This window comes from Lepidochelys olivacea, assembly GCF_965140295.1.
Source record: "Lepidochelys olivacea isolate rLepOli2 genome assembly, chromosome: 10".
Taxonomy (NCBI): domain Eukaryota; kingdom Metazoa; phylum Chordata; order Testudines; family Cheloniidae; genus Lepidochelys; species Lepidochelys olivacea.
The window spans coordinates 76,838,754-76,864,866 of NC_140420.1; the positions used below are offsets into that span (position 1 = coordinate 76,838,754).

General features: G+C 40.3%; 1 protein-coding gene across 6 annotated transcripts in view; it reads left to right on the forward strand.

Annotated features, from left to right (window-relative positions):
* MEF2A (myocyte enhancer factor 2A) overlaps positions 1-26,113 on the forward strand; it is a 161,423-nt gene that overhangs the window by 41,296 nt on the left and 94,014 nt on the right. For all 6 annotated transcript variants that reach the window (XM_084641480.1, XM_084641475.1, XM_084641477.1 and 3 more), the window contains exon 2: positions 17,148-17,355. In XM_084641480.1, coding sequence (XP_084497606.1) covers positions 17,302-17,355 — 54 coding nt within the window. In that variant the 5' untranslated portion in view covers positions 17,148-17,301. The remainder of the gene's footprint in view (positions 1-17,147; positions 17,356-26,113) is intronic.

Below are 26,113 nucleotides of genomic sequence, written 5' to 3' on the forward strand. Positions count from 1 at the left end.
CCCCTGACTGCCCCCTGGGACCCCTGCCCAACAGTTGCATCGCTGCGCATGTGTCACCACCGCTCCCTCCAGAGTGGCAGGAGCTCGCAGCCCTGCTGCCCACACAGCAGCACAGAAAGGGGGACAGCAGGGGAGGGGCCAGGGGCTAGCCTCCCCGGCCGGGGGCTCAGGCTGGGTAGGATGGTCCCGTGGGCCATAGTTTGCCTACCTCTGCCGTAAACTCATCAACATGGCCCCTATTCTTGTCATATTAAGTCCCTTTCAAAACTTAATCCTGCTATATTTTTGGGGGGTGAGTTTAGTTGATTTATATATAAATTGTCTATAGTTGTTCGACTTCTAATCTACTTGTTTATCTGGCTGTAGATTGTAAGGTCCTCTGAGCAGACAATGTCTATGAGTTTGTACATAGTAGATACAAAACAATAAAAAAGTATAAATATAGCAGAAATGGTGTGCATTTTACTTAGCTATTAAATGACTAAAAATGTAAAAGACAAGAAAAAAAGCTGCTGGAATTCCTCTAGTCACATTTTTGTCTTATTTTCTTTTAAGTCTAGACTTAAATGTAGTGATATTTTTTATTTTTCCATTCATTGTTTTGAGGTTTGAGCTCCAGCATGAACATCTAGATTTTAAAAGAAGAAATTGAGTTTTGTACAGTGGTTAATGTAGCCACAGAAGAAAAATCTTACCACTAATCTTTTGTTAGGAACCTGTAGGCGTCTTCATGGTTTGCTAAATGTCTCACTGTGGTGTGAAGACTGTTTCAGCATTATGTTGTTGTCTGTTGGTTTATAGAATTCACATCTAAATAGTATGACTGTCTCGTGTCATTTAACCAGGCTCTGAATACATTTTCAAGTAAACTGTTTGGATTACTGTGGTTGGTGGTTTTTTTAGGAGTGGTTTTTTTGCCCCCGAAATCTGTAGCCCTTGAAATCTGCTCTGAACTTTTATGATTACAAGAGCATCAATTCATAAGAGTGTATTACCCTTGGTAAACTGCAATACACAATCGCAACAGTATGCACAATTTAGACAATACAGAATGAGTGGTTTTACTCTTGATATTTGAACTTCCGGTTAACTGCTGGCAATAAGTCACGTGACAAAAATTTCACTTCTCCACTTGTTCTTAGGAAGTCCTGCACCTGTATACCAGAAAAAGCTAGCTTACTGAGGCACTATGCTAATAAAATTTCCTGTGCTTTTGTTTTAACCTGCTAATTTTCCTTAAAGATTCTGTTCCTGTTTCTTCTTTTTTCACCACTACAATTTCTTTGTAACCTGAACAAAATCAGCAGATGCAAATAGTTACCCATACTCTAATACCTTGGATGTGTATATCTATGTCTAGAGCGCATATCTCCATAGTTTCTATGCCCACCTTAATACAATTTGCCAGTTATGCACTGTATTAATTTTGGAATGATTGAAACACTGTGTGCTTGCCGTAATTGGAGAATTGGATATGTTAGTTACTACAGTGGAGCTGAAGCACAATCAATGAAACTGAAAACAACAACATTTTAAAAGTGAGACTTGATCTTTTCCACAAGCTTTAATCCTTATGCCAAGAATGTTGGTTGGTCTTTTAATTGCGCTTATTGTTAACTTGTTAAATTTGTGGTTTTATGTACCTTTTAAGTATAGTTGTAGTCCAATGTGTGTGGTTTTTTTTGTGCTTCTCCTTTTTGCTATTGTTCAGTTTTGTTTTTCTTGTACAAATATACTGCAAAGACACAGTAATTCTGCACCAGTATTTACATTGCTGACTTTACCTACATCTTTCACTCACCCACCTTATACAAATAAAATCACCTTCTAATTTTTTAACCTATGAGGCTTCAGACCACTATCATTACGGTTTTTACTGAGGTGTAGAGCAACTGTAACAGAGCTGGCACAAAAATTATTCACTGTAGATTTTCAGTGTTTGAAATTCATCTCTAGAAGGCTCTCTTGCAACATTAACATTAATAGGCTACAGATGGCACTCTGGCTCCCAGTTACATTAATTCATTATAATGTAACAGCCTTCTTGAGAGACACCTCTTGGCTATGCTAAACATAACTGGATCCTCTCAGGGATAATGTTCTAACGAGGTAGCATGTGTATTTTACCTTTGTTAAATACAGCAACTTAACCTAAATGAACTTTGCTTAGGATTTGCAGTGTAGTTAGAATTTAGCCTTTTACTCTATTTATGTATCCCATACAAAGGGTGGGGAGAAAGAATAACTTTATCCTTTTGATTATACTACACACTTTTCTGACTACTGAGGTATTGCATACCAGCATCTGAAATTATACCAGCAAACGCAAACCTAAACATGTATACAGGATTTGCTTGTTCCTTGTGAACTTTTCATGCCAGTCTGCAACAAAATCGTGTTTTTCATCTTTCCTCCTTCGTTCCCCTGTCTCTCCCTGCCCTTCCGCCCGGGAAATGTTATATGAAAACGAATTGTCAGTGGACTGTTCAGGCTGAGAACTTCATTGAGCAGGGGAAATGCATTGTTAAAGTTTTTATAGAAACTTTAATTTTGCTCCTTGTGCATATTAATTGCAAGAGGATTTTTGTTCCTTGAACACACAACCCTTGGAAGCAAATTGCTATCTGGCAAAAAAATGTAAAAGTTCCACATCCTTTCTAATGAAATGCACATATATTCAACTAAATATAGTGTTATACATTGGGCTATCTAAATAAGCCATGGATAGATAGATAAATCATACACGGAAGGGGGCAGAGTTAGTTGGTGTGTAAGCTTTTAATTTTGAATGTCCCATTTTATGTATGATTAAAGATCCTCAGCTTGTGGTATCTGACTCAGTTCCATTGACATCTGTAGAGCTAGTCTGATTACATCATTTGAAAATTTGGCACAAATTGTAATTTTAGTGTACAATGCCTTTTTGATCTGATATACCATATAGTCAGGGTGGGCAAACTTTTTGGCCAGAGGGCCACATCGGGGTGTGAAACTATATGGAGGGCTGGGTAGGGAAGGCTGTGCCCCCCAAACAGCCTGGTCCCCTCCCCCCTATATGCCCCTTCCAACTTCCCACGCCCTGACTGCCCCTTTCAGGATCCCTGATCCATCCAACCCCCCTGCTCCTTGTCGCCTGACCTCCCCCTCCCGGGACCCCCTACCCCAAACCACACCCCCTGGGATCCCTCCCCTTATCCTACCCCTCCACCTCCCGACAGGCCCCCTGGGCCTCCCACACCCTATCCAAACCCCCCTGATCGCCCCGCCCCAGAACCTCCACCCCATCCAACCACTCCCTGTCCCCTGACTGCCCCTGGGACCCCCTACCCAACTTTTGCACTGCTGCGCGCATGCTGCCACCTCCCCCTTACCATGCTGCTCAGAGCAGCAGGAGCTTGCAGCCCCGCTGCCCTCGCTGCAGCGTGGCTGCAGGGGAGGGGGGGATAATGGGGGAAGGGCCGGGGGCTAGCCTCACCGGCTGGGAGTTCAGGGGCCGGGCAGGATGGTCCCGCGGGCCGTAGTTTGCCCACCTCTGGTATAGTCAGATGTCTATAAGAGCTGGTCCCTTTCCACATGCAAGATTATACCCAAAAGGTGAGGGGGATAGGGTAGAAAAATATGCTTATTAAACATGAGAAGTTAAGATGGAAAAATGCTGAAAGCCAGCTTAGTAGTAGTTAAAGCCAGTGCTTCACTGAAGTGACTGTATTGAAATATGACTCCCACTGAGAGAGGAGAATTCCAAGTGATCCATTTGCTTAGTGATGTTTTAACCAGATAACATGGAAGGTGTCTTACATGCCATCAAACCACAGCGTCTCAATAAGCCTGAAAATATTGGACGACTACAAAATAATTTGTTTACCTGAAAATAGTCCTCTTTTGGATGTTTACTAAGCATGTTCTATACTTTTAAGATAGAGGAAAATACCGTCGATTAATTTTTGACCATCCAGAATGTCAAGAGCCAGAATTTTTTCTTTTGTTCACTCCCACTACTCTTAGGTGCATGGAGGTTTGTTTTGAGATGGGCCGATCAAAACCTCTGGAAATTTTTGAGATTAAGTTCTTACTTCCCTGAGATGAGTAGCATAGTTTTAATGATTTCCATTGAGGTGAGTATAGGCAGTTCACACCAGTCTTGGATTAATTCTGTTCCATTCTCTATAACTGTTCTCTTGTAGTAGAACCAATGTCTTTTTGTTGTCTGGGTACACTGCAAGAAGGACAGGAGACATGTTATCGGTTTTAATCAGACCGCAACTTTATTATATAGATGTCTGGGACCACCTGGCAGATAAAGTGTACAGTGCAGGCAAATCTATGCTTATTCAAATCAATTCTCCGGGGCCTCCACCAGCCCCTCTTTGTTTCCATTCAGGTCACCCAGCTCACCCATGGTTTGGACCTTACCATCCACCTCCCTCATAAGAGGGTTAAGGAGGGCTATGAGAAGGGGGTAGGAGGGTTGGCTCCCTGCCATACCAATCAGAGGAGTCCCCAACCCCCTCCCCCCATTCTGCTCCTTTATCCAGTACCTCCTTTTAAGTCCTTTACCAGGCCATTTATCTGGTCACTAGCTGCCCTCCCTATGGAGTACCTGCACTGAACATCCACCACAAGGAGGCACCAGTAATTTGCTTGGCTGCCTCTCCCCCAGCCCCGCCAAGTTCCCAGACATCTCCAAATGGCCTCTTGCCTCGCAGCTCTACTGGGGAGAAAGAACCCATTGTCCCATGTGTGATCGTCAATGTAGTGGAAGGATCTTCTGTTTTCTCCTCCGCTAGGGGTACCCCCAACCTTTTAGCCAGGGCCTGAAATGTGTCCAACAAGTGAACACACTCATTTGATCCGGCTCACCCTGCGAACAAAAAATCATCCAAATAACGCACTGGCAGGAGTCGGAAAGCAGACTTGATATCACATTTAGCCATTAGCGCCCCAGGGGCACACGCCCATATGATACGAACAGCTTCATCAATGGAGGAATAGCGGACGGAACATAGTGCTGGGTCTATTCCATCATTAATAGAGCCACCTTGTGGGTATAACAGGTGATGAATTAATCGGTATGTCCTTGGGGTCTTCTTGGGGACCAACCCCAGGGGGCAAACATGTATAGGCAGCTGATGAAATGGCCCAGCTATCTTAATTCTTGTACAATATTTTTTTTGAACAATATGTCCCATCCCAGCTACTGACTTTAAATTTTTTGATATCAAATGAATTCTATTTCCCACAAAAGGGATCCGAAATCCTGCTGTAAACCCCTCCCACAAATATGCCCAATCTGCCCTTTTAGGGTAATCCCATAGGAGCACCCTTAACACATCCGGCCTAACTGGCATTGGAGTCCATGCCCATTACACCACCCCCAGCATGTCCCCCTCCCCAGCTTGTGTTCTGTGTACCAGACACTGTTACACCTGCGCCACCCTGCAGTTGGCGCTTGTGCCAACCCCATTCTTGTTTCCTCCCTGTGATCTTCCCTTTCTGCTCTGGCAAGAACAGGCTGAATGCATCTGTAGCAGGGTGCTGGTGCAAAAGCACCTAATTAGCCCCTGCCCAGTCAGCTTGAATCAGGAGAAACAGATTGGGGCTGATGGAAAAGGCCTGATGATTGGCAACACCTGCTGGCCTGACAAGCCAAGGGCTATAAAGCCTGGGAGGGAGGCAGAAGGCTTGGGGGCAGCCAGGGAGAAGTCAGTCAGTCAGGGAGGGAACTGGAGGCCTCCTAGCTGAAGGCTGACTCTGCCTGTGAAAGAGGTTGAATAATCCTGTAAAGCTTGTAAATAGATAAACACTGGTGGTGGGATAACTGTTGTTAAATAAAGACATGGGTGTTGCACAACCCTGAAGCTCTCTGAGCCTTATTGGGTGCAGTAGGCGGGCCCCAGGAAGAGGGGCGGGTCATGGACCCTGTTACAGCATCCCAAAACATGCCTCGCAAATGTGTCTGTATCTACAGGGGTTGCGAAAACAACCACCATCATTAAATGCCCAGCAAATACTATTACATGCTTGGGGCCCCTCCCGAGCTTGCTGCAGTGTGAACAAACCACTGTCGGTGTGAACTCCTGGTGCCCTTTGTGTCATCCACTCCAACCACAGTGTGTGATGAGGTATGTCCCACCTTGTCCCAGGTTGTGTTGCTGCCCTGAATTGAAACTGCTCATCATAATTAAACCAGGACATGCCCCCAAATATATTGTGTGCCCACCTAATTATATCCATATACTTAACCAAGGCAGGGCTCCTCTCTGGGTAGGCTGTACTGTAACACCCGCATAGATGAGAAAGGCAGCCTCCCAATTTTCCCATGTTCTTGGCACCCTTGGCCTCTTGGGCAGCTTGCTGTTTTGCTTGCCTTGCCGATGTTTACTGTCTGTCAACACCTCCCTGTACAATAGGGATAATATATCCACGTATTTGCCTCTCAGGATTTTATCTTTAGTTGTACTGAGTAGGTGAACTCCCATCGGGTCAGCCACCCTGGCATAACTGTTCTCAGGACTGCATGGAGGGAGTTCTGCAGAGCCCTGCTCCCCCATAGACCCCTTGGGAGCCTCTACTGTAGAGGTGGGCAAACTGCGGCCCTCGGGACCATCCTGCCGGGCCCATGAGCCCCTGGCTGGGGAGGCTTGCCGTGGCTCTTCCCCCGCTGTCTCCCTTCCCCCGCACTACGTCACTGCAGGGTGGGGCAGAGGTTCGGGGATGGGGGGTGGTCAGGAGACAGGGAGCAGGTGGTGGGGGTTGGATGGGGGTGGGGTCCTGGGCGGGCAGTTAGGGACGGGGGTCCTGGGAGGGGGCGGTCAGGGGACAAGGAGCAGGGGAGTTGGATGCGTGGCGGGTTCTGAGGGGGGCAGTCAGGGGGCGGGAAATGGGAGGGGGCTGGTAGGCGGCGGGGGCCAGGCTGTTTGCGGAGGCATAGTCTTCCCTACCCGGCCCCCCATACCATTTCGCAACCCCGATGTGGCCCTTGGGCCAAAAAGTTTGCCCACCCCTGCTCTACTGTGTCCCATGATGTTGCGTGCCCTGATGGCCGATGAGTCTATACGTGCCCAGGGGGTTCGTTCCCAACACAGACTTTGCTACCTTGGCCGGGGGCCTGCCCCTGTCCTGCTGCCCAAACTTGAGCCCATGCTGGGCCTACCCTGTCACCCTGTGCAGACCCCTCACACCCAGCTGCCTGAACCTGCTGTAGTAAATGCAAATTAACTTGCGGTAGCTGTGTAATACCATCTGTGCCCCCACTGAAGGTGCCACCCCTAGGTGGCTCTTCCCAGGCTTCTGGACCTCCCACTCCTGGGCCCTGAGTATTTACTACCCCAATAGGCTCACTCCTGTCCCCTTCAGGTGAACTCACTGAGTGACTGGTTGAGCACGGTCCCTGCACCTCGCTGCGGCCCTTGCAACTGCCATCCCTTGCCAGGCTGGAAGGCTAGATACCACCTCTGCCACCCATCCCCATAACTTCTGTATGGTTCAGATCACACTCGGTCTTGGGATCGGCATTACTGCCATCCCTTATGTTCAGTGGAAGAGAACATCCTGGTTCTAGGTGACCTTGTGCCCTTTGGAAGCGCTGTAATGCTGTGGAGGAAATCTCAGAAACAACTTCACTGACCATTTGCTGCACAGCTCTGCTGACTACCCGATTAATACACACAGCCTGCCCACCTGCATGTGTGGACTCTTTCTCTTGGTCATTTCCCTCTCTCAGTCCATGGGGCTGCCATGGGTTATGCCTTGGGTTATTAAACACACCACCCTGGGCATTAGAAGCCCCTGTACTTGTGAGCATCCCATGCCTCTAGTGCCCTGTGCTGCAGCTGCTGCCGCTGCTTGTCCCCGTTCCAGCAAAGGTACAGACACCTGAGCAACAACCTGCTCACAGCCAGAAAGAGGTGTAGCCTGATAGCCCATACATCCACTTGCAGCACGGCTGGTACATGAAACAGTTAAATTTCCTTGCCTCCCCCTCCCAGTGCACGGGGATTGTTTCAGATGCTAGGTTGCTTGCCAATTCAGCCTCCCAGATTGCAGCTTCCGTCCTGCCTGTGGGTGGAAGTACCTAGGGCAGGGGGATGCTAGTTCCCCTTCTTTCCACTCTCCCCTTTCAGCGTGAGCCTGAAGCCACGCTGTCTAGTGACTGCAGTAGACACTGCAGCTTCACTTCCTAAATCATGCCCCTTGTGTGTCCTATTTGTAATTCTCCTCTGCCTGCCCTTCCCTGCCTCTGGGGCCGGGGGATAACAGCCCCCTGTTTTCCCGAGCTCATCCTTTTCCATGCCCCTGGAGCCTTGCTGCTTCACAATCCTGTTTGCTGGCTTCCTCCCTGCATGAAGCAAAGAGACTTTCCCCACCCAGGTTTCGTACCTTCATGCACTTTCGGGGGGGCGGGGGGGAGTCATTGCTGCAAAGCTGACCCCAAGCCCTTTTATTTTACATCAGTTTCTGACTTCCTTTTCCCCCCCACACATCACAAAGCAGAGCTATCCTTCCTGGGTAAGCCCAGACAAACTCTGTACCACCTTAGTTGTGGTGCAGTCGTTGTAGATGAAGTGGAGCACAACTGGGGCAGCTTATGCACGCATGCTCACATCATCTGTATAGCTCACTTTGTGATGGTTCCCTGCTTTGCTGTATAAAAGGGATTTGGCGACAGGGCATGCGGATCTTGGGCCGTTCTTCACCACGTAGTGGTAGAGCAAATGATGGGGAGGTGACTTGATCTGTACGAGTTTAAGTAGAACTCCTAGAGTGTCTCTGCTGATATGCAATGGTCTGAAGGAAGGATTTCTTGCTCCCAGACCGAGGAACATCTGGTGTGGAGCCCAATTGGCTGGGTTATGCCTGGGTCCAGAATTTAGGCCTTAAGCAATAGATAATCTCTGTGTAGGTGTTGAAGCCGTCTATAGACTTCAGACGACAACACTGCCTTGGGGCACGTTCAGAGCTAGTTTTTGTAATGACGAGCTATAAAGCATAAAGGTTTTAAAATTATTGCTTACATTCTGTAGAAATCAATAAGTATTCTATTCCACCCCCTCCGCCCCTTCCCCCCTCATTCTGGATGGGAAGTTGCCAGCTCACCTTTAGTGCAGGAATTTTCAAGCGTTGCTATCAAATTTCTGGTATTGCTCATGATTACAAGGCTCTGTGTTCTAGAACTTGCTCCCCACAGTTCAGTGATGGACTTAACCCCTATCAGATTCAGGCTTGTTGCAAGAGGCATTTGTTCACTTTGTTTTTCCCCTTAATTTGGTTCCAAAGCCTATCCTGTCACTAGATTGTGGTCTTGTGGTTTGGATGGGCTTGATTTTTTTTTTTTTTTTTTTTTTTCTTCACAATTACTGGCAGGTTGTTCACTTCTGAAATTTCTGTCAGGTGCCCAGATGTGTTTATCATGGGTGAAAATAATTATGGGGATAAAAAATTGTTTGGGGGAACACTTGTACTATAGCTTAATCTGTTTTGCATGCAATAAATGTGACCACAGAAAGCAGAATCCTTCAGTCTGGGTTGCAAGGTTTTGACTTCTGTTTTTCATGATCATTTTGCTTCCTCAGAAAAAGTACATGTGTTTTTGCCAAAATGTTAAGTATACATGCACGTGTCTTGCCCAAATTTTAACCCCATGTCTCTTAAGTGCCCATTGTGTCTAAGTGTATTCAGTTCTGAATATTAATTAACAGGCTGCTTTGCACTATCCCTTTTAAAGGAAACTAATTTTTCTTTAGGTGCTGGTCCTTCTGGTTGGAAGAAACTGTACTTTTTCAGGATAGTGATAATCTCAGGTGGTGGTGATCGTCATGTGACTGACTCTCATTTAACCAAAGTGTAAACTTTTTAAATTGAAAACTTTATTTGTAAAAAACAATTATGATCCAAAAAACAAATACAGAACAAGTAGAAAAACAGGTTAGGGTCTCATAAGAGTCTTTGTGCCAGAAGGCCACATAGGTGTTCATAGATTTTAAGGCTAGAAGGGGTTATTCTAGTTATTTAGTCTGACATCCTGCATAACACAGGCTAAAGAACCTCCCCAGTAATTTCTACATGACGCCCATAATGTTTGTTTTTTGCTATAGAATATCTTTTCTTTCTTTCTTTTTTTTTTTAAAAGGTATCCAGTCTTGACTTGGTTGCAAGTAATGGCGAATCCAAAGCATCCTGTTGTTCCAATGGCTAAATTACCCTCACTTAAATATTTGCACCTTAATTCTTGTCTGAATTTGTCTGGCTTCACCTTCCAACCGTTGGATTTCATTATTCCTTTTTCTGCTAGATTAAAGAGCTGTCTACTCTCAGAAATCTCTTCTCCCATGTAGACTATGATAAAGCCAACTCTTAACCATTTCTGGAATAAATTAAATAGAATGAGCTTCTGTAGTCTTTCAGTGTAAGATACATTTTTCAAACCTTTTATCATTCTTGTAGATCTCTTCTTCTTAGCACATGGTCAAAGTGTTTTGGCAGAGCTGGTGACAGCAGTGGGCCTGAGGGTTTATCCCAATCTAAGATTAGAATTTGGCCGAACATCTGTAATTGGTTAATTTTTTCCTTGGTCTGCTTTCTCAATTTACTGACTCCATTCATTTCCTAAGCAGATTTTCTGAGATGGACTCTAAATTATAGGCTAGAGAGAATACAGCTTCATATAAAACCCGTTGAGACTTTTGTTTAAATGTCATCAAAAGCCGAATTTATTGCCATAAGTAGGGCCAAAATGAAGCATAAAACATTTAAAGATAAATTCTAGTAATGGAAAAGACATGCTATAGAGTTGAAAATACACTTTAAATAAAGTTCTTTATATGGATTTCTCCAGTATTGGCCCTCTTTATTCTTGGAATAGCAGACTGCCTGAGTAGGCTGCAATATGACCGTGTATCTTATTCACAGTAGAGCCCTGCACAGGACTAGTATAGAGCCCTGCAGCGGGACTGGGATCCTGCAGGACCCGCTGCCATACTAGCAGGAGCGGGATTAAAAAATAGTCCCATGTAGGGCTCTAGTTAGCATCTGCTAAAACATTTTGAAGCAAATCTCCTTGACTAGCTCAGGCTTACTTGAAAGATCTTCTGTAAAGCAGTGGGGAAAGTATAGCCAATTTTCAGCCTGCACTGAAGACTCTGAAGTATGGGATTGTAAGCACTCCGGAGTTCCATTCTAGCATGGATCCAGTTGACTTTGGATGGCTGGGCACTAGGCCTAGTCTTCTCCGTATAGTTGTCTTGTGTACGCTGGTAGAAAAAACCTTCATTCCATTATTCTTTTCTAACATTACCCTAAAGAGATTTCCCTATGTAATATATTTCCCTAACTGCACATTACTATAAGGAAAACTATTGTTTTTGTATAATATAGAAAACACTGAAAATATTTTTAACTAATATAAATGACCTGAATTTAGAAAATACTTTTTAAAATGATTTTTTAAAAACTAAAATATCTTTATTCTGGAGCATTTTCATTTTCTCTTCCATAATAATTGCCTTAAGGTGAAAATAAGTTAATACAGTGCTGATCTGGTCCTTACAAGAGTATTTACATAAGAACATATCACATTTTTTAACATGTTAGGTAATTACATTTAATAATCATTGTTTCAGAGTAGCAGCCGTGTTAGTCTGTATCCGCAAAAAGACCAGGAGTACTTGTGGCACCTTAGAGACTAACAAATTTATTAGAGCATAAGCTTTCGTGGGCTACAGCCCACTTCATTGGATGCATAGAATGGAACATATAGCAAGAAGATAGATATATATACATACAGAGAAGGTGGAAGTTGTCATACACACTGTAAGAGGCTAATTAATTAAGATGCGTTATCAGCAGGAGAAAAAAACTTTTGTAGTGATAATCAAGATGGCCCATTTAGACAGTTGACAAGAAAGTGTGAGGATGCTTAACTTAGGGAAATAGATTCAATATGTCTTATGACGCAGCCACTCCCAGTCTCTGTTCAAACCCAAGTTAATGGTATCTAGTTTGCATATTAATTCAAGCTCAGCAGTTTCTCATTGGAGTCTGGTTTTGAAGCTTTTCTGTTGCAAAATTGCCACCCTTAAATCTTTTATTGAGTGACCAGAGAGGTTGAAGTGTTCTCCTACCGGTTTTGTAACACATCAATTCAGAAACCGAATCCTGTCACCATCTATGGTGAGTTTGCCAGCAAATTAAATAACAAATTACCCCAGGTTTTTTTTCCATTTTAGAACTACCTAGCCAAGTAACATAAATGTGTCTGTGTTTAAAAAAAAAAAAAAAATCCTTTCAGACTCAAATGTTTCATACGTGGTCTTAGTCCAATAGTGAATTTTTTGTACCTGAGCAAAATCTTAATTTTTTTTTTTTAGTTACACCCTGTTCAAACCGTTTGTTGATCTGACACTTAAAATTTTTGAATTACAGTCTTAGCCCATAAAGGAAGACTTTTGAGGGAGACCATGGCTGATCTACACTGAAAGGATATATTGGCATAACTACATCAATAAGGAATTGAAGTAAACCTCACACCCCTGACCGATATAGGTGTGCTGATAAAAACCCCAATGTAGACGTAGTTATGTTGACAGAAGAGGGCTTCCATCGACATAGCTTTATTCAGGAAGGTGATGTTCCTGTACTGACAGAAAAATTCTTTCTGGTCAGCGTAGCCTGAGTCTTTTCTATGGGGCTATGCTTGTGTGGTCTTTATAGTGTAGACTTACATTGTGTCACAGGGTTGCAATATTGAGTATTTTATAGCTTCAGGCTTTATTAAAGTGCTGACCATGATTACTATGCATTACTTTATTAAACTGTCTCTTTATTAACTGGGACTGTCTGTACAAACTGATAACTTTTATATTACCTTTCACTGAAAGATTTCAACATTTTTTTATAAATATTAATCCTCTTTATACTTGTGAGGTTGCTTCCTGTTTTACTGAGGTGCAGAAAGGCTGTCATTTACTTAAGAGTCACATTGGAAATGCTTTGAGGAATTTGGTATAGAACTCAGAAGTCTTGGCTTCCCTTCCCCATGCTTGAGTAGTGGAAAACATTCACTACACAATTTTCTTTATTTTCTCTTAACTTTCTAAAACAAAAACCTTATATTTTGCCTCTTCTACCTTTTTGCTTTAAGAATATTTAATATTTTGTAGTGTAGAAGTATACTTTAAACTGCAAAATTAGTTCATTTTTGAGATTCTTAAAACACCTTTTTTTCAATAAGATCATTTCCACATAATAAGTGTTTTTATGAGCCCTGAGTTGTGCAAATCATCTGAAGTTGTCTTATTAGTTCTTTGTGTGTATTGTGGTAAATTATAGTAAACTGGGATATTGGAGTTGTAAGTTGACAAGTATAATCTGGACTCATGATGGTAAAGTACAAGTTCAGAGAAAACAGGAAGAAATACAAGGAAAACAAGGACAATAATTTTGAAATACGAATTTTGTTAAACTTATCTAATTTTGACCTCGGTCTTCACAGCATTGTTTAAATGGGCAGCAGTATGGACACCAATGTAATTTGATTTTACTGAATCATTAAAATCATCTTTCTAAATAGCACAGATTTCATTAGTTAGTTTTAGAGTGATACATTCCTCCAGCATTTAGAAAACAGTTGCAAATTCAGTAGTTTACGTGAATCACAGTTAGTGAGAACATGTGACTGATAGAGATTTTTTGCCTATGGCACACAATATTTTGAGACTGCTTAGCCACCAGTTGTGTTGGTCGTCAGGTGAAGATATCAGTGTTTTTAGTGTACATTGTTTTAAAAATTGTTAAATTAAAACAAGAAAAGTACAAAGCTAGGAGACTCAGAATTAAGCTCAGTTTCACGTGAGATCATACTCAAAAGACTATTCTAATCTTAACTTTGCCTCATTAGAGTTGCAAACGTAGTATTCTCTAGTTGAAGCAGCAAATACTGCAGTTTTTCTTCTTTGCTTACACTGGCCATTTTACTTTATGGAATGCTTGATATTCGTGTCAGTGTGAGATTTCACTTCTGTTGCCTTTCTACAGAGGTGAGGTAGTAGTAGTTAGGATGTGGTTCTGTGATTTGTGGAAATGCAACCTTAACTTTGAAATTCCTGGGGTTTTAATGTTAATTTCATGTTTACTCTTTGAAATATAATGTACTCTCTGATTATTGATATGTGCAGTGGCGCTGGAAGATATTTATTAGTGGGGGTGATGAAAGTCAGCCACCTTACCCCTGTTTGCCCTCCCTGCCCCCAGAGCTGGGGCCGGGAGTAGGTTTCTGGAACGGGGGAGACATGGACAAGGGAAAGGTGGCCGAGGTTGGGGCTGGCTGCCGGGACCCTTGGGTGCAGGGCTAGCAGCCAGGACCCCGCATAAAATCTGGGGGTGCTGCACGCTGTGGATATGTGTCTGCTAACTTCAGTATTATTCCTTGGCCCAAATTTTTGTTCATGGCATGGGAGGCAGAGCTTTTCACAATACAGGAAAGTACCAAAGTGACTTTATGGTCTCAACTGTGATTTTAGTGAGTTGCCTTCAGCAGCAGTTCTCTGGAAGAAAATACTGTTTTCTTAAAGTGCGTGTAGAATATGTGACAGTGATGCAAATGTAAGATATTCCACAGTTTGATTATTTGAAATATAATTAATCCATAGCATACGGGGAGATTCTGTTTTATCCTCTTAACCAATGGGCCTAACATAGTCTTTGTGCCTCTTTGTGGTAATTTATAAATTGTCTTCCATTTTTTTTGGACATTCAGTGATATTCTAACAAGGGAGACTTCATTGATGTCAAATAAATGACATCTCATGCTCTTGTGATATTCCCCCATCACATTTTAAACCTGTGTCAGCATGAGAATGTCATGGCTCTATACTCTGCACGGGGTGAATACATAGTGAAGTGCACACTGTGACTAGTCGCCTCTTTCTGTCGCTGCTTATTAACTGTGGGATGATTTGTGGCATGGTTGCACCATTTTCAACACGTGGCTAAAAGAATAGGATATTTGTGACAGTCATCTTAAAATATGTGTAGGGGTCAATTTCAAAAGGTATTTTGGATTGGAAAGTAGGAGAAGGTTACAAACCCAATACTGTGACTATTTTGACCCCTTTCTTTGTCATATGTATCAACTAATAGGTCTTCAGAATATGAGTTGTATCCAAGTTCAAGTTTTTTGTACTGAATTACACAAGCTGGGTATCGAAGAGACAAGGCGGGAGAGGTAATATCTTTTATTGGACTACTTTCTGCTGGTGAAAGACGCAGAGCTCTTCTTCAGATCTGTGTAGGTTGGAAGCTTGTCTATGTCACCAACAGAGGTTGGCCCAATAAAATATATTACCTCATCCATCTGGTTTCTCTGATATCTTGGGGCCAACATGGTTACAAAGACACTGCAAACAAGAAGTTACACTGTAGTACACAATAATACCCTGTAGTACACAATTAATATCGGAGAAGTTAAATCTGTTTTCCACTGCTCTTCTGATACTTTGTCTTATGTTATCCTGCAGTTCAGTTGATAATGGGAGGGTGGGGGGAGAAGTATCTTCAAAAGTTTACAGTATTAATGCATGGTTTTCCAAGACTTAGGTAATTGTCTATTTGTAATGGTTTGGTCCTTAAAAATAAATCATTTGTTCATGTGTGATAGTAAAATATTTAAATGTCTGACTTTGTTGCCCTTTCAGTTTGTGTGCATCCACTGCAAATCTTTCTAACCATGAGGATTTGTTGTTGGTAATTGGCTTGTTAGTAGATGTGTGAAAATTTGCAAGTTACTGTAGTGAACATAACCTTGAGATTTTTCTCACCTATTCATCAGCATCTCCATACTTGTGAAATAATCCTTTTGGGAAATTAAATTGTAGTGTTGGATGAAGATACCAAAAACATGATTTATTTTTATATGGCACTGAAAAGCATGATAGTGCTTCAAAGGCATACAATAGCTCCTGTCCCAAAGAAGTTACAATCTAAATAAAAACCAGTGGCCAGAAGGGTGCAATACATGGATTTTTATTTTCCCCTCTCATTCTTTCTTACATTCCTTTTTATTTTAGTCCTTAGCTATTTGTCTTTATTAGTTTAATATAAACCTTAGTCTTTCTATTTAAATTTTTATTTTTAAGCCTTTTTTATTTTGTTTTTTTATTCCTTCATTTTATCTTTTTAATTTTTTTCTTTAGGCATCCTCATCCTTGTAGTATCGGAGTATTTTTAATCCGTTGCTCCAATTCTTACCTAATTGTTTTAATCTTTCCATATATTTTTTAGCATATTGTGGCAAAATGACGTCTGCAGTAGAGTACCTATTCTTAATCCTTCCCTAGCTGACCACTTTACTAGCAAGTTTGATAAGATTTGTTGCCTGTGTATTTTGATTCTATAAATTATATTAGTTGTGGCTCAACTATAAGCTCTTTGAGGCGTAGGGCCTGTGTTTATGTGTGTTGAGGAGCTCTAAACAACAGTGTTGCAAGAGACATGATTTTAATTTTGAAATAAATTGCAGCTAAAAAAAGTAACCTTAATTTTTGTTTCCAACAGTCAGAGCTTGAATAATGATGGAAAATTTATTTTTCAGATTGACTGCTTGTTCAGAAGGTGAAATAACACCAAACAACCTTAAGCAAGTCACCTTGCTTATATAAATTTTATAAAGAGCTTAATTTAAAGGGTTGTCACATATCTATGGCCAAATATTTGAAAAAGTTTTACCTTTTTAAAAAAAATAGGTTAAATTTCTCAAAACCCAAGATGATGATTCTTAGAAGTGAATTTTTTGGGTGCCCCAGTTTTTGACTGCTCAACTGTAGACACCTTGGAAAAGACTGATTTTTTCAGAGAGTGTTGAGCACCCTATGAAAATTTTTAAAGATGTCCAAGTGGAGGACCCAAAATCACTGATCACTTTTGACTCTTGGCCATAGGTTCTGTGAAACAGCTCAAATGCTTAATTTACAGTCATCCCTTGATCTTGCTTGGTAAGACAGTAATAGACAGGATGTCTGATTAGAGAGAGATGAATTGGTTCATCTTTACAAGATTTACTTTGAACGTGCAAACACGATCTTTGATGTGAAATTATCTGTAACTTTGAAAATATTGAAGGCACCAAATTATTTCAATATTTCTTTTTATTTTAGGATTTTGTAACAAGAAGCAGCAACCTTTTCATCGAGTGGAAGACGAAACAGTGGAAAAGAACTCTGTACCATGTGTTAGTATATTGAAGAGTGAGAATTCTTGGATTAGTGTGTTTTTGGATTGTAAAAAGGGAAAGGAAAGGAGAGAGTGAAAATGGGGAGGAAGAAAATACAAATCACAAGAATAATGGACGAACGGAACAGACAGGTGAGAAACGAAGCTTCCACATGAACAAGTTCATGCTTAATTCTTTTTAAAATGGGAGTGGAAAAGTTGTACATTGGTTTTCACCTGAGTAACATAAGTTTTTTCTGGACTCTGGGCTTTGTCTTTCTGTGTCTGTGGATAGCACATTGAAGGCCATTACCAGAATACAGATTATTATTAATGTTTGAATTTAAATAATTGCAATATTTATTTGGCAAGAAATAGTTGTCAATTTGTTTTACAATTGCTGTATAACTAATAGCCCTGCTAAAATGGTATACTGGGACTTGCATGCTGATTGACTGGTTTGAAGATGTTTGGAAAAATCTGTTTTTCTTTATCCTACTGCGATTTGGTTGAAAGAACAACCCTTGTAGTTAATTATCTTGTACCTGCCATTGTTTGTGTCTCCTTACCACACTAATTCAGAAAGGATGTGTTGAAACTATTTGCTGCTGCCTGTAGGTGAAACAAATGTATTCAATCATAAACTATGATTTTAGATATTGTGCTGATCCCTGCGTACATGCATATGATTGCAAGTTGTGCCTCTGAAATAAACAACTCCACGAGATAATTTCCTCAAAAATTGAAGGGTGAAAAAGCCATGACTACAAATAAAAGTATGTTGAACTGTGTGTGCTTTGCTTCTGAGAATGGTATAATGAAAGTAGATTAGTTACTTCTGTTCACACTTTTCTATAATAAAAGAACATGGAAGCATTCAATGAAATTTGAAAAGGTGACAAATAAAAGACTGATAAAAGGAAATTCTTTTTCCACGCACAGTTAGCTTGTGGAATTCATTGCCATGACATGTCACTGAGGGAAAAGTAGGATTGAAAAGGGGATTAGACATTTGTATGAATAACAGGAATATCCAGAAGTATCATAGTTATATGCCTGCAGGATTTCTGGCACCTCTTTTCATGCATATGCTACTAGCTACTGTAGGTAAAAGAATACCATGTTAGATGGATCACTGGTCCGAATCAGTATGGTAGGCTTCTAGGTAGGCGGTAGGTTCTGAACCTGGGGAAGAGTGAGTAGGCCTTTCAGGCAACCCTTGCAGCTTGCCTGCATGGGAAACTTATACTGACATAACGTAAATTGTGAATTTTAATTTACCTGCTGTAGTTTTACAGGTATAACTCCCATATGGACATTCTTAGTCTGGTATGAAAGGGACTTTTTCCGGTTAATTTTGTCACTTTCTGGAGGTGCTTTAAGCTAAACTGAAAAAGCCACATTTATTTTTTAATAAGATTGTCCACACAGAGTGTTTATACCAATATAACTGTAATGACTTAACTATAATGGAACAAAAATTCTCACGTAGGTGAGCCCTAAGGTGAGATCGAGTTTCAACTCTAGTCTCCTCCTCACCGTGTTGCTACCCTAGATATCCTCAAGAAATCACACAGTTTCATAAATCAGCCTAACACTACACTATAAAACTGAAGCTGAAAATTCTTGTTCAAGCTATGATTGGTACAACTTGTTACATAGTGTGTTCCAGTTAAACACTTCAGTTCAGGTTGTGTCTTTTGTGGTATTTTCCCCAACCCAGTTGGGGTCCTGTGAAAGGGTTAGGTGTTAAATGAGGAGAACGCACACATTCATATTCACAGTTGCACTAGAGTTTTTTTTAACTATTCTGATTTTTAGGGGTTCATCTAGGATTCTTGTAAACTTTTTTGGATAGCCCTAGACATAAACATTACAAATCAATTACACTGACCATAAATAGCAAGGATGGTACCATCTGAATGTGAACAAAAGCCAAAGGTTGTGTTTGATTAGCTGCAGTCACACAACTGTTATATGTTTAGATGTAGATAAATCACTTAAGTACACATATTAAAGTACACTAATAACTTCTGGCTGTTCATTTTGATTTTGTTCATCTTGTTTGAAATCCTGGAGGAGTTCTCAGTTAACTTACATCTCAGTTCTTGCTATCAAATTTATGCCAACCAACCTTGCTTCTTGTATAACCATGAATAAGCCATACTCTCAATCCTAATACTTTTCTGGGTTCTTTACCTCAAAGGCAATGCAATCTAAGATTTATTGTTACATGGGAGACTGGTTGGCTCCTGCCTTCTTGTATTGCTTGTGTTCCAAACATTAGCCACTTGTATGTTTGCCTTTGTTGATGCTAAATATAGATGGTTAAGCTCTGACTCTGGGATTAATTCCCTAGCTGATCTGTTGGCTTGGCTCTCCAATTGGGTCTAATGCTGTTTGTACTAGTGATTGGGAAGATGTATTAGGCTTTGGTGCAAGGCTGGACTCTGACTTGATTTCTCCTCGTTCCACAGAAAATCAAACCTCCATGCTAAAGTAACTCTTGTAGTCAGGCAACACAGTTCACCTACATCATCTTCCATCTCATACCAGTGTGCCATATGAAGCGTAGAATATATGATATATATTAATTTGGTTTCTGAATAAGCCATTTCTTTGACCTAAATAATGAAGGAATCTAGGTCTCATTTTACTGTAACCTGAGAGCGTAATGCAGTAGTTAACTGTCATGTTTGTGTTTTTTCTCTATCATAACTAGCTAGCAAACCATTCATGAACATGCATATTAAATCCTGATGTGGCTGTTAATGCATTTTCATTTAGAAACATTGAGTAGAGCATAGTAGTGCTTTACTTACATGACCTGATTTTATAAATTCACAGGGGAGAAAATCCTTTGTCTCTTCAAAAGTGTTTCCTTTTATATAGGATTATAACTGAGCTCAAAACAGAATATACCGAACTAACTATTACTCAGGGGGATTATAATTAACATGAGATGCTCATTGTAGTAATTAAGAACACTTATCTGCTTACATGAGCTATAGGGCATTTATATTCATTAAGCTGAAGAGAATAAAGTGCAGTAAATTAGATGTCAAACTGACCATTACTTTTGTTATCAAACCTCTTCACTAATCAATACCGGAATCACTTTGAAGAACCTGTTAACCTTCCTGTGTTAAGAAAGTATGAACATGTTTTGTGGAATATTTATGATTTGTAAACATCAGAAAAACAGATCACTTTTTTTTTAAAAGGACACTTAAAAGTAAGGAATTAGTATTCTGCCATTTCAGATTTGTTATTACAAGTTGAATCTTTACCTATTATTTATTATTTGCATGACAGTAGTGCCTAGAGTGCTAGGCATTGTACCAACACATAGTAAGAGATGGTCTTTACCTTGAAGAGTTGGTAATTTAAGTTGCAAAGGTAGTGGGTGAGACGGTAAAAAAAGGTGAAGTGACTTGCCCAAGGCCATATGTGGGAATTTATCTACTGAGCCACATAGCCTCTCAAGGCAATGCAAATATTCCCAAACGCTGGTGAGCTTGCCTTCTGTCTGACAAAGAGTAACAGCAGAAAGATACAGACCTGCTGTTTTTCTGGTAATCTTCTTTGCAGTGTCAGAAGAAGAGGTACTGGAACAAATTACATTTTAAAAAAAGTAGTGTCACTGGGCCAGGAACTGTAAATTCCATAGTTCTGAAAGAGCTGAATTATGAAGTAGTTGAACTCCTAGAAAAAGTACACAATATCTTATTAAAAACAGCTATTGTATTGGAGAACTGGAAGGTAGCAAAAGTTATGCCTATATTAAAAAAGGCTATAGGGTAATCTGAAGAATTACAGACCAGTAAGTCTTACATCTGTATGTGGTACATGGGTTGAAATGATCATTGAAAAATACAATAATAAAACAGTAGGAAAATCATGATGTGCTAAGAGTCCATCCAGCATGGTTTTTGTAAGGAAACATCCTGTCTCACCTACTAGAAATTTTTGAACATGTCAATAATTTACTGGATAAAGGAGAACCATCTGACATAATTTAATTAGACTTTAGAACCGGGGGGAGCCTCTACTACAACACAGCCAGCTAAAACAGCTTCCAGTGTATTATGCTGTATTTTAACAAGGCTTTTCATCAGTTGAGTTAAGGTACAGGCAGTCCTCGACTTTACTACGTTTGAGTTATGACGAATGGCACTTACAACGCTTCCACAATGACACCCTGATTCGACTTATGACTGTAGGTTTCGAGGTTATGATGCCTGGTCCCACAGTGGAGTAGATTGCAGTTTGGAGTTCTGACGTTCCGAGTTACGACGCAATTGTAAGGAACCAATTGTATTACAAGTCCAAGGACTGCCTATAACTCAATTGAGTAAACGCAATCAAAAAGCTCACCCTTTTTGCCTGTCAAGAGAAGGCTTATGTGCATGGAAGAATCCCTGCCTCCTTCCCTTCTAGACTCTTCTATACCACTTTTGGGAAGTTTAATGTGGCATTCTCTACTTCCTCTCCTCTTCCTCCCCTATTCCAAGAACAGCTTTGTTCTGGCTGGAAGTGGAGGTGCTGGAATACCAGAAGGCTGTTCTTGCAGTATTTTTGCCCTGATCTAGAAGCAGGATGCATCCGATGAAGTGAGCTGTAGCTCACGAAAGCTTATGCTCAAATAAATTGGTTAGTCTCTAAGGTGCCACAAGTACTCCTTTTCTTTCTACAGTACTGAGTAACTTTTCAAATGCATAATGCTGTATTCTTTAAACACAAACACAGATACAAGCACATAGGCATAGACATTAGTGAACTAAACATTTCTCCAATGTAACCTTTCCATGGTGAGGCTGAATCTGATTGATTAGAAAATACTTCTGGCTTCCTGGGCCTTTAAAATCCATAGAAATTACCCCAAATATGTTAGGAACATTAAAGTGTTTTATACAGAAACAAATGTGTATATCAATATCTGGATACTAGGCAACTTTGCAGTGCAAAAATTGGCTGATTGTGTGTCTAACTGGCCATTTGCAAGTCCTTGTTGAATGTAGGATTTGCCTATGAACAAGGATATATTTCTAGAGCCCTACTAAAAATTTGACCCTGTAATAATATTTAAATTTGAATGGACTAATTTTATTCTGATATTTTATCTTTATTTTCATACATGTAAATGGAATGTGTTTTTTCCATTTTGTTGATATTGTTTTAAATGTGGTCTCTATGTTCATGTTAATATTGTAAGTCACTTTAATACATTCTGTATTAAAAATAACTCTTAGTATCATCTTGAAATAGTGAAAATATAGATCAAGGTTACTCACGATTGTGTTAAAGTAGTAATATTTTCATGAGCTCATTGGTTGTCATCTGTGTCCTATTGGGGAACAATTGTCATCATTATGATGATTAGAAAACGTACAGTACACACAGCATTTAAAACCAAATAAAATTTGTAATAGGTTAAAAAAACCTATTATGACAGCCTTAATTTTTAATCTTACTGTCTACAAAATGGAGCTGCACCACCCATAAAACTGCTTGGTTTTTATGCTAGATCACTCCATTAATATTTAATTACTATTGTATGACACACATATTTGAAGAACTTGAACCAATTTTCAGTTTTAAAAATATGATTTATCTAATAGTTTGTGAAATTTCATCCTGATGCAATTTGAAACTAAGATGAGCCTGGAAAAATCAGGGGTTCTAATGGGAAAAACAATTCAGTCTAAACTTACAGCAGTCCTGCTTGGTGCCATTATAATTATTCTCCTAATTGTAAATTGTGCTATGTGGATCATATGAAATTTGGTGATCTAATTGATGCTTATCTAATTTGCAGGCTATTACTGTTTTGCAAGGTGTATCTTTCATGACTTTAAAAAAAATTCAAATGCATCGAAAACTTCATTTTGTATAGAGGGGAATGATGACATGATATTATCTGGTACAATATATTTGAGTGTTAAAATTGTTCTCTATTTAAAATAGTGAAAACTGTGTACTAACGTAAGTAGTTTCCAATAATTTTATTGTTCTAAAGCTTTCCAAAAGTAGTTCTTTTATGAAATCATTCAGAAACATGTGTTTAGTCACTACCCTTTCCTTCCTTTCATTTTGTTTCACTTTCTGTTGTGTATCTTTTTCTTTCCACCTCCCTTGTTCATTTACTTCTATTGCTTCATTTTTAAGAATAATTAAGCAGCTGTTTTGAGGTTCCAAATCAGGTTTAGTGCATTATTATATCTATACAAGAAGGTGCAATTATATATAATATAAAAGAGTGGAATACTAATTTTGTATATATTCCCTTAATCTAATGATAGCCAAACATTTTCAAACATTTAAACTTCAATGTTACCCTTGTCTGCTGGGGCTGAGAGTCGTACCCATCTTTCAGATGAGGAAAACTGGAGAATGAGCTCAATTCACTGGAAAAGCAAAAACTGGGTTCCATGGAAGTCTGACCCAACGGCTTGTGTTCTAATCACTAGACACACTGCAATAAAATGGTGAAATGGAAGGAAGAGTCTAGTCGGTTAGAACTCTTACCTCACAGACAGTATGTTAGTAGTCTTAACAAATGGCAGGCTGCTACATCTTTCATCTAGAAAAAGCGTGCAGGTACAATGAGTAGTAATTCCAACTTTTATCATGGTCTGTTTGAATATATAAGTAAGCCCCAGTATGTCCAATGACTTGCATATTCCATTTCTTGTAGCTTGCTAACATCTGCAACTACAATATGAATAGCTTTCCAAAATTCATAAGCCCTGTGCAGAGACTTTATTTGACAAATGTTGCAATGGATTTTCAGATGGACACAAACGCTTTATTTTATAGCTTTTTAGGAAACTGCAGACACTGGTCAACAGCCATTTTAATGAAGTATATATATTGTTTTAATAAAATGGCTATTGGCAGTGTGCTGTATAGCTCTGATGTCTGTCTGTTTCCTTTAATGATACCTCCCACCAGGAGATATCGATAGTACGGAATGTATTTTACAGTGTAGTTGGCAGCAGAGAGGCAGCACTAACAGAGCTTTACTTATGGAAAAATGTCTTGATGTAGAGGGTGTGTTGATATAATTTCCTCACTCAGCTTCCACAGAAAACTCAAATTTGTCCCTCCAAACAATTTGTTTTACACAGGCTTGCTCAATATGAAATGTAGATACCAATAATTTAAAAACAAACCAACCCTAGGAGCCAAGGAAAACATGTTTTAGCATTGGCTCATAAAAATATTGTTGTTCTGATAGCTGTTAAACATAAGGTGTAGTGGTTTATGAATTTGTAAAATGGCAACGCCAGTGCAACTCCATAATTAAAGTTGAGCTGAGTTGTGTACTTAAAGCAAGGGTTGAAACTGTTGCTATGTATGAAATGTACAGCACACTGTCCTCCTCAAAATATTTACTCGAAGTGTAGAATGAATTTCTTGAGGATTTAAAAGTAAATCTGTTTGTTAAAATTAACTAAAAAATGGGTCCTTTAAGACAATGGTCTCCAAAGTGGGGTGCGCAAGACCATCCATGGGGGTGCGCTGCAGGACCATCCATGGGGGTGCGCTGCAGGACCTTTGATTCTTCGGCGGCACCTCTTCTTTTTTTTTTTTTTTTTTTTTGCTTCCCCAGAGCTGGCCCCGTGGGTGCACGATTCAGAAAGTTTGCAGACCCCTGCTTTAAGATATGTAGTACTTGGTGTCACACTTCTTTTTATCCCCAGTGATTGTAAAATAGACTCTTCAAATTTCCCTTTTATAGTTAACTCTCTGAAGTCTTGTGCCTAGAATACATTTTTAAAATGTTTAGTTAGAATTAATGGTAATTTTTCCCAATTATTCATAACTGAAAGTTTCTCCTTCAGCAAATGCTGAAGAATAGTATTCTACCTCAGAGAATTCCATGGACTCTTTCAAAATGCTGCCATCTCCTATTGTTCACAGTGCGACTGAGACTACAGATTCCCCTTGGTTAAAATGACTGGTGTCATTCACCTCTTCCTAGTGTTCCTCTCTGTCTCCAGACAGCATATGGAATCACAATTTTCCTTTGAAGAAAGGTTAACTTCACTTTCATTCAGAAATATGGGAGATGGTGGCTATTTTGAAAGTGGCTTTTGTTTTAATTTTCTCTGAAGGAGAGGAGATGGTTTTATTATTTAATTATATTAGTACCTGGGGAGATAAGCTGAGATTGGGGCTCCGTTTGTGACCTGTATGGAATGAGAAACTGTTCCTCCCCTGAAGAACTTGCAGTCTACGTATTCAAGACAGACAAGGGGCAATTGGAAAGGACATAACATACAAATACAAAAGAACAGTGGTGTTGGTTTGCAAACATCATGTTCTATGTGGTGTTCTTTTTTGTGGGGGGGGGAGGTTGTTAGGGTTTGTTTTCTTTTTGTAGAGGGAGGGGACTTTTACTTTTTTTTGCGTGGAGAGGTTTGCTAAATGGGGAAGTAAGTAAATGGAAAGGCAGGAAGGGGAGACAGTGAGGATGATGAGGGAGGTAAAGCAGGCATATAGAGCAAGTGGTGTGAGGCTGATATGAAATGACTGTAGGAGTAAACAGTGTTGCCTAATGGATAGAGCACCAGTCTGGAACTTAGGAGACCTCTGCTCTGTTCCCAGCTTTGGGCAAGTCCCTTTACCTCCCTGTGCTACAATGTTAAATGATGCTTACCTCCCTTGTAAATTGCTCAAAGCGGTATGGATGAAAAGATCTATAAAAGAACTTGATGGCATTAATAAACAATAACAGTTGCCAATCAACCTATGGAAGAGACTGTCCAAAGAAAAAACTGGGAAAAGATGCTGATGACATCTTTGGTGTTGAAGGACCCTGCTGCAGTTGCTTCTGTGTTTGATGCCAGCTGAGTTAATGGCTTCCTCCTTTCAGGAGTTTCTTTCCCAAACTCCCATGACTGTG